General features: G+C 43.0%; 2 protein-coding genes across 3 annotated transcripts; both read right to left on the reverse strand.

Moving 5' to 3' along the window:
- Positions 1-210: 210 nt before the first annotated feature.
- Positions 211-3,801, reverse strand: mgat1a (alpha-1,3-mannosyl-glycoprotein 2-beta-N-acetylglucosaminyltransferase a). Its single transcript, XM_083638951.1, has 3 exons — positions 3,607-3,801; positions 2,211-3,142; positions 211-1,573 (listed from the first exon to the last, which is right to left on the reverse strand). Exons 2-3 carry the CDS (start codon positions 2,838-2,840, stop codon positions 875-877), a joined length of 1,329 nt encoding a protein of 442 aa, XP_083495077.1. The 5' UTR covers positions 2,841-3,142; positions 3,607-3,801; the 3' UTR covers positions 211-874.
- A 6,476-nt stretch (positions 3,802-10,277) lies between these two features.
- On the reverse strand, positions 10,278-13,307 carry rnf183 (ring finger protein 183). 2 transcript variants are annotated; one of them, XM_083633846.1, is made up of 2 exons: positions 13,134-13,307; positions 10,278-12,249 (listed from the first exon to the last, which is right to left on the reverse strand). In XM_083633846.1, exon 2 carries the CDS (start codon positions 12,215-12,217, stop codon positions 11,240-11,242), a length of 978 nt encoding a protein of 325 aa, XP_083489972.1. In that variant the 5' UTR covers positions 12,218-12,249; positions 13,134-13,307; the 3' UTR covers positions 10,278-11,239. The 2 variants fall into 2 exon arrangements, with proteins under 2 accessions (XP_083489972.1, XP_083489971.1); XM_083633845.1 differs by having other exon boundaries at positions 10,278-12,252; positions 13,134-13,306.
- Between the last annotated feature and the right edge of the window lie 245 nt (positions 13,308-13,552).

Below are 13,552 nucleotides of genomic sequence, written 5' to 3' on the forward strand. Positions count from 1 at the left end.
GTCTATGTAAATGTATATAAAAAAAGCATGCGAAAAATGTATCCTTGCATTTAGGTCTCATGACGCGATTATTGGCAGCCATCTAACTTGTAATACAAACGATTAGTTGATACTATTTTGAACACAAACAAGTTGACCTGGGTTTGGAACATAATGTTCTGTGTAATGGAATTGATAAATGAATGAAATAAGTAAGTGGTGTATTGATTTTATTGCAAAAATATATACCAACACACAAAATGTTAAATTTTGCAAGGTGACAAGACTGCAAGAGGTACTCATTTGAGAACAGTTAAATGAAGTTATGTGATTATAATGCAACAAGACATTGCCACAGACGATAGGATCTCAAATGATGGATTATACTGCAGTTAATACCTGTTACCACCACCATAAGTAATCAAACCACAGATTAAGTAATATACATTTGTATCAGACAAAATCAAAATCAATAGCACAGATAAGTTCCCAGATATTGCATATAATTTAAACAAAAGTGACAAAACAGGTAATCGCATTGAATGCATTAATGAATGCCATGTGCACAATTAGCATAATATAAAAATAGATCTCTTGAGTTTTACAGCAATCGTGTCTAACAAAATGTTTAGGTCGCATATGCTACATTGTAAAAAATATGATTTGGAATCATGAGAAAGACCTGAGTGGTACTGGCGAGTGGCGACAACTCCTACACTAGAAGGGGACAGAGGACAACCCATTCTTCATTATCAAGGATACTGATCTTAAGTATATCTTAGCATTAATTTAAATAGAAACTAACCCATTCTTTGGTCTGGAATGCCCCTCACCCTACCCCACCCCACCCATTGATACAGAGATTACAAACAGGCTAAGGCTTTCTTCTGCATCATCAACTCCAGGTGGGGTCATAGTGGGTCCAGCCTGGGGGCGGAGCCAAGTAGACTCTCCGTCCTCTTGATATGAAACTGACCACGCCCCTGTACCCTGCCCTTGGCACTCCGGACTTCAGGTCGTCCATGATGCCCAGGTTTTTAGCCATGACTTTAAAACTGTCCTTACTGGAGTACTGCAGACGAAAGGGCCCCTCTCCACTCAGTTGACCCTGCTTCACCTCTTCGTACGTCACCACAGGAGCGCTGTAAACCTCCTTCTCAAACTTTTCTCTGTACGTCTCTTCCTTCAAGTAACTCAGGTCCGACTTGGTGAAAGGCACATATTCAGAATTCAGTTTAATGTAACGCAGGTACTTGTCGTAAAACTGACCCAGACTCACGCCTCTCCGGCCAAAGGTTATAGTTCTGGATATCTCCGGACGAATGCAGGCGCGGCCACGGCGCTGCTCCGGCTGACGCATCCAGTCGTCCCAGAAAGAAGCAGGCCATTTGGGCTCCAACTCCTCCCACAGCTCCCCGAGGAGCATCCAGCCCAGGCCGGGGAAGAAGTCTGTCCGGTAGAGCAGGTCGGCCTTGCCGGGGTCTACATAGCCATCTCTGCCATTGTCGTTCCAGGCCGACACACACCACAGGCTGGGGTCGGCTTTCAAGAGTGGGTGCAAGGCTCTGAAGTACTCAAAGAAGTCTGGCGCCACCTAGAGTGGGAGATTGAACATTTCAATTTACATGACCCATGACCAACAAGTGGACTCAACTGTTTTGTTGACATTACAATAACTTGTCAACAGTGAAATGTGAAATCCATCCATTGTTTGTATTTTCATTCCTGTATGCAACAATGAATGTTTAAGTGTGTCGGCAGGCTATTTAATCATATGTAATACTATAGATTAAGGCTGGGCGATATGGTTGAAATTAATATCACAATAAGGATTTTCTTTCCCTGTGATAGATATCCCCGATAGATACATGTACAACGAAACACGATATGGTTCATGTATGCAAAATCACACCAAATAATAAAATGTATGTATATTCATCCCATTGAACCTAATGGTAATGTTAGTTGTGATGTAAAACAAAGCTGAAATTTTCAAATAATATCCCTGCCACATCTTTGTCAGTTTTTAAGTAAAATTTACTATTATTCTCAATTTAGACATCAAAATTGTGTCACGATATCCACAAATCATGATATGATTCCTCTGATGATTCCACACATGATATGATTCCACTGAAAGACGATAAATGATAATGTGCAATTATCGCCTGGCCCTACAGTATAGATTAAAAGCATGTAGGTGGGTTGATTTGATTGAATGAAACCATTACCTCCAGGTCATCCTCTACAATCACAACAGAGGAGTGAGACAGGGACTTGAACACTTGGTTGAGAGCCCAGTGGTAATGCCTGGAGATTTTGTAGTAACCCTGAAACTTCTTGTGTTCCGGTCGCACAGCGATATCTGACAAGTCCGGCTGCTTCAGGTGAGTAACCTGACTGCCATACGACCCGATCACCTCAGCCGTCTCTGCATGTCCGCAGTCCTGACTCACTATGATCGGGTAGAGCTCTGCTGAAGGGCGGTACTCCAGAAGTTTGTCCAGGCAGCGTTTCACAGTGACCCTATTGCAGGCGATAACCAAAATAGGAATGACAGGTTGACGGGGGACGACCTTCTGCCCCTTTTGGTTGGGCAGTTCCCACAGTGAGCGATGGTCCTGGATCTGCAGTAGGATTTCTTTCTGCATTTCCAGCTCTGCCTCAAAGGTGTCTGCCATACGAAGTACATCTGCCAGCACATCAGCAGCTGGCTGTTTAGCCAGCCCCCTCTGCTCCCCGCTGGGCTCGCTCGGCTGGCCGGATGGGGCTCTCCCCCACAGCAGAAGCACCAGTATGGCATTCCAGCTGACAAACACGAGCGTACCGCAGAGAATTAGAGAGCCTCTCTTGCGGAGCATGGCCCAAAAACTTGAGACTCAAGAGGGAGGGGGAGTCAGGAGGACAGGGTTTGAATAGGAGATGTCCTTACGAGGAACAATACAAAAAGGGCATGTGAGATGTGGTTTGTGACTCATCACAGAGCCATGGTGAATGATCTGGAGTTGCACTTTGTTCTGTTTGCTAGTGGAAAGTTTCTGTGTAATTGCTAAAGTTGGCAAAACATAGTGCATGGTCAATCGCGGCCAAGATTAGGGAAATCCGAATGAGGGCAGGATTCATCTTGGATTTAATTTGAGCCTTAACTCTCACTGTCCTCCACCTGAAATAATAAAAACAACATAGTTAATTATAGGGACATGAACAAAACACAGACAACAAGCAACTGTGCTTTGAATGAAAAGGCTATAAAATGCACAAGCCAAAATCATTTACTGTATTTGAAGCTATCGAAAACGACCCCAGAAAATCAAGCTAATATTATTTTATAGTTTGTGCTAGTATGCCATATGGCAGTAGGCACTAGGCAGCTGGAGGTCGGTGCACTGGTTAACGAACATTATGTGACAAATTCACCCTCTTGACACTAATCGATTTTCTTATCACTTGTAGCTACCTCGACGAAGCAGCGACACCCGAGTTACTCAAACCAAAAAACAGCTGCAAATCCCTGTTTTGCAGCTTTCTGTTTGCCCCGGCTACTGTGGGAAAAGCCAGGCTCGCTGTGTAAAGTAGCTTGTGCTGTAGCTGCTGAGGAGCAGCGTGTTCACTGGAATTAGCACTTACCCTGCTGACAGACGGTGTGACCGTGTCTTCCTCCTCTTGTGGCCATTTCTCCGCTGTTTCTTCGATGACAATCAGCAAAGCTCAACGAGACAAACGAAGGGGAAGCACAGAGTCATTGTAAACTTATTCTTTTGCCAGTTGCTCCGCAATGAAGTCAACTTACTCTCGTTAGTTTTCAGTTTTCCTCCTCGCAAGACAAGAAGTAAGCCGTCTTCCGGGATTGGGAAACATTCCCCGGAAGTCCCGCCCCCTTCTGTCACCTTGAGAAATTACACAACTTGTGATGTCTGCTGCCAGAGATCGTTTATTAAATATCTCTGCTGCTGCTCACTGCGGAGCACACGTCAAAGTGTGCATCTTGAAATTCAAGATGCACACTTTGACGTCTCAGAGAAGCTTTATAGTACACATTAAAACCGTTATGGCTCCTACCCCGAATGTGAAATATGCGAATGAAAAGCATGGGAGACTATGAAAAAGGCACCATGATGCCAATTAGTCAGGTAGCCTATGAAAATTTGAAATTGTATTTAATGTTACAATATTTGTTTTACTGAACATGCTGAAGAGAAGTGGGTAACACTTTACAATAAGGCACACAAATAATGTAGTAGTTACTAGTAAACTAATCATTAATCATTCGTTATTAGTCAATCACTAGTTAATCGTAGTTAATGAGTAGGTAGTCATTAGTTAATGATTAGTAGGCCTATCTAAGTTCCTGAGTAGAGTAGTTAATCATTAGCCTACTTAAATATTACTAAATGTCAGCTCGTGAATATAGTAGTTAATCATTAGTTACCGACAGAGATGGGCGAAAATACATCATAAAGTATTTTGATACAAATTACAAATACTTGCTCAAAAAAAATTATCACAATACAAATACAAAATACTGGTCTGAAAAATGTAGGCTATTTGAGATACAAATATGTATTTTGTATTTTGAAAATACATAAAAATACATTTTATAAAAACTGATAAAGAGCTGCAACAATTAGTCAATCCATCAATTCATTGCTAAATATTACATTCATTGCCTATTTTGATCATCTATTCATCATTTTGAGCCATTTCTGTAAGGAAAATGTCCTAATTCTCTGATTCCAGCTTCTCAAATGTGAAATTTTCTGGTTTCCTTAGATGGTAAATCATATCTTATCCTCTGTGACAGTATTCTCCTTTGTGTACCCTCTAACACATTACAGTTCTTTCATTTCAGTTTTAGCTGTTTTTCAGCACATTTCTCCCTCACTTCAGCTGTTAATTACCTTCTGTGAGGGCTTTTGACTTACAGGCAGCATTTCTACATGTTAACCTCAAGTTTTGGAACTTTGGCTATGTTAGCCCTAGATATCTGACATCATAACAGTATCCCTGGAGATGATGTGCCAAATCGCCGGCTCCACGGGCTCCCAAAATCATGACTGACTGACAGACAGACAGACACCGCCCACCCACCTTGGTGCCATCTTGCAAATGTGCGCCATCGGCTCATACTACATCAGAGTTGCTCAAGTGACATCACTGATGACATCACAACTGCCTGAGTGACATCACAGTTGGCAATCAGTTGCTCGAGTGACATCACTGATGACATCACAATTGATCGAGTGACATCACTGATGACATCACAATCATGACCCACACTGCTGCCACACACACTGCCACCCACTGGAAAAGTGGGTGGCACTTTTCCAATTTTAATTAAGAAGATAATTAGTTGTGTCTTTCTAATATGATGCACTGGTTTGAATATGCAGTAAAACCGTTTCATTTGCAGATAGGCCAGTGCATGCAATATCTAATCATCAATTTATATTAGTAATTTATCTCTGGGGGAATTTCCACCAATACAAGGCTTCATACTAGACGAAGAAGTGATGTGAAGTCTGACTCAAGACCCACCCATACTCTGCCTCTGATTTGTGGTTGAGTTTGTTCTGAGGGTAAGCCAATCAGAGGTAGGCCTAGAGTAGAAGTGACATGTCACATTTTTTTTCTCCACAGTTTAAACCTGTGTCAATGGTAAGAATGTGTCAATTTGAGAATAAAATGACATAAAATGAAAGAAAAAAGTATTTTATGTATTTAAAATACACAAAATACAAGGTCTGAAAGTATCTACAAATTACATCTCATTTTTCTCGGTCCAGCCAAACACAAATTACAAAATACACAAATGTATTTGAAATACGTATTTGAAATACATCTATTTAAAATACTGTCCATCTCTGGTTACCGATTAGTCGGTCAGTTCGATGAGTAGTGGAGCAGTTAATCGTTTGTTAATGATTGTTGCATCACTTTACAATAGGGTACACAAAAAGAGTCACTAATGGTCAGGTAATAACTAAGTAATGATTCAGTACTCACTTTGCCTGCATCAATTGACCGACTAATCAGTAGGCTAACTATAATGATTAACTAATATGTTCACGAACTGACATTTATTAATCATTAACAAACTATTAACTACCTACTCTACTCATGGAACTGACCAACTAATCAGTAGGCTAACTAATGATTATACTAGCCTATATTCACGAGCTGACATTTAATCATTAAGTAGGCTAATGACTAGTAGTAACTACTCTACTCAGGAACTTAGATAGCCTACTCATAACTAATGACTACCTACCTACTCATTAACTTAACTAGCCTAGTGATTGACTAATGACGAATTATACTTAACTAGGCTACGAACTATTAGTTAATGATTATTAGCCTACATTATTTGTGTAGGCTACCTTATTGTAAAGTGTTACCGAGAAGGGTAGTTAACATCAAGGGACAAGACAAAATATCTTATGGTTCTATGGTGAATTTTGATGAAATGATGATTGAAGATGGACAATCTCAACCGCCTGAGGACAGGCGTAGGACGTTTCGGTGCAGCAATGAAAAAATTGGGCCTCGTGGACAGTGACACTGAGAGTGCGGGGATCCATTACAAACTGTGGAACAGTTGCCTAATAGACAGCTGCCCTAAACACCGGCTACCGAATGGAGATCGTGGTCTGACTGACCTGGACAATGACACACTGGACTGGCTTGCCTCAACGCGGAGGAGCTGAAGGTCTGACATAATGCCAGAAGAAGATGATTGAAGAATAAACAATCAGCAAATAAAATAGACCTCTTCTTAACAGCAGAATACCGTGATGAATATCATAGTTTTTATTTTATTGTAAACGTTATGGATTTCAGCCCATAAGATTTGGGATGAAAGTTAAAAAACATTCAACAAGTCAGTGTTTAAGGTAGCCTATAGTAGGCTATGCTATAGAAGGTTGAAGTCCGTGGTGTGTTGCGAAAGCCCCCAAAAGAAAAGTCAATAGCCTAATTGTGTACTGTGTATTGTGTGTATTTTTGGTGCTGAGGCCTTGGACTCAGTCCGGTCTGTCCTCTGTGATCTTATGTCCAGAGCTGGAGTTTTGCTCAGTGGGGCAAAGGTCAGCTGGACTGCAGATTGGTTCAGTTACCTATAAGTGGATGGAAAATAAGTTAACATTTTTATTGTGAAAAATCATTTATTCATTCGGACATTTTTCAGTTTAAAATATGTGTGTAGGCTATTACAGTTAAACGTTCTAAACAAAAAAACATTTCTCCTCTGTGTATTACTAGATATTCTCCTATGGGTGCTGAATTTAGAAAGATCCTCTACAAACATTGGCACATTGTTGACACTGATCCTAAATTAAGAGTGGTCTTTAAAGAACCCCCGAAGTTGGTTTTCAAACGTTCCCCTAACTTAAGGGACCAACTCATACGTTCTTACACCCCCTCCACCACCCCCTCTACCTTTTTATCAAACATCTCTGCTGGTAACTATAAGTGTTCAAATTGTACTCAATGTAGCTATACCTCTAAATGTCAATCTTTTACTCACCCTCACAGTGGGAAGCAGCTGCCCATAAAAGGAGTGATCACATGTTCCACAACTTTTGTTGTTTACCTGATAAAATGTCCTTGTGGACTTGCATATGTGGGCAAAACCAGTAGAGCCCTACGTACCCGCATAAGTGAACACAGAAGTAACATTAGGTGTGGGGATGAACGAAACCCAGTAGCAGCTCATTTCAAGAAAATGGGACACAGTATTGCCTCTCTACGCTACTGGGGTATAGAGAAGGTAGATAGGCCCCCTCGAGGGGGCGATCAGAATCGATTATTACTGCAACGAGAATCCTTCTATATATATACACTAAATACCATGGCCCCTCATGGGCTGAATGAGGAGTTTGACATTAAACCTTTTCTGTAATAGCTTTTTGTCTTTTAACTTTTAATTTTTCTCTTTTTATTATACTGTCTTTTTGTCTATGCCTTCCCTATGGTACCATATTTGTGTACTTGTTCACTTATTTGATCTGTGCATCTAGGCCTTGAGTGATGTCTATTTGGAGCCTGTAAATGATTGCTCTATTCCTAATGTGTCTTTTTTGGGATCCCAAAAACACCCATGTACTGCCTATAATTAGTCCATTGGCTCTTTTGCCTCTTAAAACTGTATTGTGCTGCATTATGTCATTACATTATGTCACTAAAATGAATGAATTTCTATTTTTCTACTCATTATACTGTTTGTAGCCTGTCCCCTTAAGATGGGGGGGTGTGTCCAATCCATTATCCCCGACACAGCTGGGACTTGATTGTTTGCTCCCTACTTTAACCTGCCACTCTTCATACCTGATGAAGACCCGAAGGGGTCGAAACGTTGTGTGAGCCTTAAATAAAATTGTGGTCGCTGGAGCGTCAACAGTGTGCGGACTTCCTCTTCTTTCTATAGGCTATTAACCGCTCACCTGCAGGGCACCTACATTCTTTACACCAACGTCTTGTTCCCCCAGTAGAGGCTCTAGTGGCGCATCAGTGTGGCTGCTGCTGGAGGACCTGCACAGCACTCCCAGTTTCAAAAGTATTATTTCTGACACCTTAGAAGTCAAACATAAGCAGGTGCTCTTCAGTGTCGACCAGCCACTTAGCACGAAAGAAGAGATATGTCCCCCGGTTTCCTTCGCACTTGGTAAAGTTGTGGACATTTTCAAAACGCCAGTGATAGGCCTATTCAGAAAAAATATTGCTTTACAAATTATATGTGCTGCAAATGCTTTGTATTTACTCATTCGAATTAACTGGAAAAATGTCTCCATCCCAGGCAGGTTAGATGTGAGTTTGCGCATTGGTGGGCGCACCAGCGCGTTTTGGGCACCTGCCGCCACAGGAGAGCGCACGTCCTCTGCGGCGCGCATTCTGGATTGCAAAAGTTTTTGATAACCTATATTATTTATTTCCCGGCCATCTTTCTTTGTCAACACTTTGTCGTCCGTGTCAGATAATTTATACACCACTGTCAATCCTTTCCCCACCAGAATACGCTCTCCCTGGAGGAAAGACTTCCATGTTGACGCCTGGTTGGACCGGGTGGTCGAATCACGCACCGCCCCGCCGGCCAGTCTCGTGTACGCCACCGTGGCAGGCCGCTTGGTCGGTGGGTTCCTCGTCAAAATATTCCCCCGACACCGGAGAACAGCGGACACGGCGGAGGCGGAGGGAGTGGAAGCCATCTGTCAATAAATCCGCAATGGTCGGGTTTGTGTTGACAATTTATGGGCTGCTACTTCTGCTTCTGCTGGGATTTAGCCTATAGTTTACCGCCTGGTTAGAGGTTGAATATGGCGTAAAGTTTACGCCATATTCAACCTCTAACCAGGCGGTCACACTACGTAAGCCTGTACAAACTTGCGTCAGGGCAGGGAAGGGGGGGGGGGGGGGGGGGGGGGGGGGGTCTCGGTCTGGTCTGACTCTGGTCTCGTCCACCCAACCTATTTGCTTTGTCCGGGGGAGGGGGGTCACACAAGACAAGGTGGGTGTGTCTTCACTTCAGGGGCTTTAATGCCCTGGAAATTATGCAGCAAATGGGATTAGTCCAGAAACCAGAATGTAGGAAACTTCTATAGATTTGTTTTCTTCTTCATCTGATGGCTTAATTTCATGTTCTTGCATAGCCTACTGCATTTTGATTCATATGCCTATTTAAAACAATCCTGGTTACAGTTCATATGAACTGAATAACTGATGTTTTAAATAGAGAGCATGGTTAACTCAGCTCGTTCAAAAAGTTCACTAAAGAGTTGAGAAATGGAGAAAGAGAATCCTTGGTCATGAGGATTGCTCACAAAAATGAAAGTTTGACTCAGCTATTTTCTCCTCCGTCATTCTCCCTGTTTGCCATTGGCCTGTGCTTAGGTGAACTTTAGGAGCCGCAGCCCAAGGAAGGAGATTAACACACATCTCGTTTAATCACATTTTAGTTGCTTTCCTTAGTAGGCTAAGCCTGAAAAAATGCTCTGAAAGAAGAGACACCCTGCCTGTCAAACAGGTTTGTCAGCCATGACACAAAGCAGAAGAGAAACAAATAGCAGACACTGTTAAAGTGAAATTCACCATGAAGCCACACACTGACAGCTGGCCTGTTTAGAGGTGATCAGCAGGTATCTAAAGCAGCAAGGAAGATTTCAAAAGACAAGATCTTAACAGTGTAGGCTTAAATGTATTTTTCTTCTGAAGACACGTGTCATGGAAACTAACAGGGATTCCCCTCATTGTAGCCAGGAATGATATTATTAATTATGTCTTAATGGAAATAATAATTTTCAGAGCAGTCAAGATAAACATTTATTTTTAAAGTTGTATTACAAAAATATGATACCCAATCTTACACAAATCTTCTTCATTGCTTATAAAATGGTGATTTTAGAGAATTAGGTCATCTGTATTTTGGAAGCAATACTTTCTCCAAAGTGGATATACAACTTTTTGGAACAAATCCTTCCAATGTCCCGAAAATGCTTTAATAAAGACTGAGGAATAGCCTCAAGTCCATTTTAAAAAGTGACAATTATTTTCTTACAAATATATGATTAATCTATATGGCTATATACAATGCTGGAGAATATAAGGTTGTAAGAATTAGAAACCCTGAGCTGGATATATTGATTGGCCTACTGCAATCATAAGGTACTCAAGACTCTTCATAACAGAGTCCATTTGAATATTTACAGCTTATTCATCATTATGGACAGTTTCTTACTTACAGACTTACATGCATGGCTTCCTCTACATTCATTGTAGCATCAGTCACATTCACAGTAATCACAAACATTTCCTCTCAAAGGAACAGTTCAGCCAGAAATTAAAATGTTGTCATCATCTAGTCACGCTCATGCCAGTTGAAACACAGGTGAAGATTGTCCATATAACACACAAAGAGGTTGCCAGCACAACTCATATAACACACTCTCCCTTAATTTGGTGTGTGTTATGGACACACTTCACCTGTGTTTCTTTCAACTGGGATCAGGGTGAGTAGATGACAACATTTTTTGGGTGAAATGTTCCTTTAACCTTTAAGACAGTGGAAAGTTTAGAAAAGAACAAAAAGGGAAATAAAAAAATATATACGTTTAATTTCCCTCATGTGCAATTTTTGTCCTTTGTAAAGATATGGTCCTTGCTTTCCTCCATTTCTTCACTGCATTGCCTTTGAACCAGCCTGTACGTGTGTCCCAGTGCAGGGGGACACTACAGGGGAAAACCCATCTCTACACCCCTCCCGTTTGCCCCCTCAGGGTCCTTGGTCTGGATAGTTTCCTGACGTATGTGGCAGTGTTTGGTTATTATTCGGCTGGTAAGGCCTTTTATGAGGGACCACATTCGGTATAACCACAAAGGCCAGAATCCCAACCAGCATAAGTGCCACAGTAATGGTGATAATGGATCCCACTACGGCGTAGTAGCACTGGTCCGAGCGGAACAGCCTGCGCAGGCGACCCCTGACCCTGTTGGGAGGCCGGCCCACATCTACCACAGTGGCCGGGGTCATGCCCTGCTCCACGATGCCCAAGTGGAGGTCTCCGCCCGCTACGAACTGGCTGTCCTGCTTCTTTTTGGGCAGGGTGAGGGTGTTGGTCTTAGTTGGGCTGCTGGGAGGTGGGTTCTTCAGCACCAGTTTGCCCTTGTTGCGCTTGAAGCGGATGGACAGCGCCCTCTGCATGTCTGGAGGCAGCTTGCGGAAGATGTCCTGGTTGTTGCCCAGCTGGGGCAGGTCCCGGCCGTGGGGCAGGTCGGTCAGCTCACGGCACACAGGGCAGGACAGGGACTTGAGCTCTGCGGAGGTCACGTTGATGCGCGCCAGGCATTCCAGGCAGAAGGTGTGTCCGCAGGAGAGCAGCTTGGGGGTCTTAAAGACATTGTCGTAGGTGCAGAAGCACACCACGCACTCCGTATCGTCCACGTCGTCTTCAGGGGGCTTGGACCTGCTCCGTTCGCTCTCTCCCGGCCTCCGGTCTCGCCGGCGGGCCTCCTCGCTCCTCCCGCGCTCCCTCGAGTGTCTCTCTCGTGCTCTCTTCCGCCCTCTGTCTCTCTCCGAGTCGATGCTCCTGGATCTCCTCACTTTCGCAGGCTTCTCCTTCTTGTCCTGGTCCTGCTTGCTGCTGGTACTCTCTTTGTAGTTGGGTTTGGGTTTGGCGTTGGAGGCCGGTCTGGCGCCACGGTTCTGGTCCCGGATGCCTCCGTCTCCCTGTCTCTCCCTGTCATTGCTCATGTTGGTGACTCTTGCTGGTCGGTGGAAGGCTGCTGCTGTGAAAATGAAATATGAGATAAGATGATTGGTTCCCGAAAACCGGCAGAGCAGGAAAAAGAGCGGAGGAATTTACCTGCGCTGCCACTGTGAATCTTGAAAAAAAGAAAAGAAGAAGTAATTTTGCTGTTTCATTGCTGTAATGAAGCGATAAGGCCTCGATAAGGCCTAATCTATTGGAATCTAACACATTCTATTGTGCTCTAATGCTATCTGTTGGCTTTGATTTTTTTCTCATTTACTCAACAAGCATGTGGTAATTTTGCCTTGATAATAAGTTGCTATATTTGTTTAATAGGCTGTCCTGTACAGGAGTCATCAGCAAACACATCTGCAGTGTATGAGGGCTGCCTGGAAGAGAAGTGCTTCAAAAATTACTTTGTTTTTTATGCTGTTGTTCCTTGTGTTTGGTGAGCCAGACAACTTTCTACCCTGGTGGACTGGACAATAAAGTTATATTCTATTAGCGTATATACATTTCAGCTCATTGAAGAGGCGTTATGGTCCTATAGTCATAGTATACAGAAACTTGTAAAACTGGTGACTCGGTCTCTGGTTGGCGACAGTTTCATTGTTTTTGAAACGCCATAGCAAACATTCCACCGTACCCGTCCACCTTACACAGCAACTCAAATCATTAACCTCACAATTTTAACCCCCAGTGCCCTTAATTAGCATTTTATGCAACTGAAAGACCTCTAGTTAATTTGCATTCAACCAAAACATTTCAGACTTCCTGAGGTAGACACAAATCAAGTGACAAATGTTAAGTCAGTAGACCTAAAACTCTGGCATTCATGACCAGCAGTGGAAAAAGTGCCTTTCTTACCGACAATGAACAAGAAAACCAAATTATTTGAAGGAATTTGGACCCACTGACCTGCTGAGGTAGATAAATGTTGGATCCCTGTCAGACAATCCAGCAGAATAGTCCCACTGCCTTCAATGCTTGCACATCTCTGCTCACACCCAAACAAATGTCATTCCTTGAAGCCCTTCTTCTGCCACTGGTCCTCTGATCTCTCCCTGTATTCCCTCTTCTCTTGTAATGTTTGTCACTTTGTATCTTTTCCTACCTGTGTCATGGCCCTGCCTCCTCTGAAGGTCCCTCCTCCCTCCCCTCCTTGCCTCTAGTGCCTTAGTTGCTGCTTCCCGCCCGCCCTCTCCTCTCTCGTCTGACCAGTTGGACCAGCCGATGTGGCATTTAAGCCGGAGCTTCAGCGTGTGGAATCAACTTGAGCCTCCTGTTTGTTGAGTGTGTTGCATCTGTGTGTGTGTTTGGATTCCTACATTAGTTCC

Source organism: Poromitra crassiceps (assembly GCF_964638095.1).
Source record: "Poromitra crassiceps genome assembly, chromosome: 1".
Classification (NCBI taxonomy): domain Eukaryota; kingdom Metazoa; phylum Chordata; class Actinopteri; order Beryciformes; family Melamphaidae; genus Poromitra; species Poromitra crassiceps.

Excerpts from the sequence above, each read along its gene's own strand:
- mgat1a (XM_083638951.1), bottom strand. The coding sequence starts at position 2,840 with ATGCTCCGCAAGAGAGGCTCTCTAATTCTCTGCGGTACGCTCGTGTTT. Across the intron at positions 1,574-2,210 it reads TTGTAGAGGATGACCTGGAG|GTGGCGCCAGACTTCTTTGA; the intron begins GTAATGGTTTCA and ends CTCCCACTCTAG.
- rnf183 (XM_083633846.1), bottom strand. The coding sequence starts at position 12,217 with ATGAGCAATGACAGGGAGAGACAGGGAGACGGAGGCATCCGGGACCAG.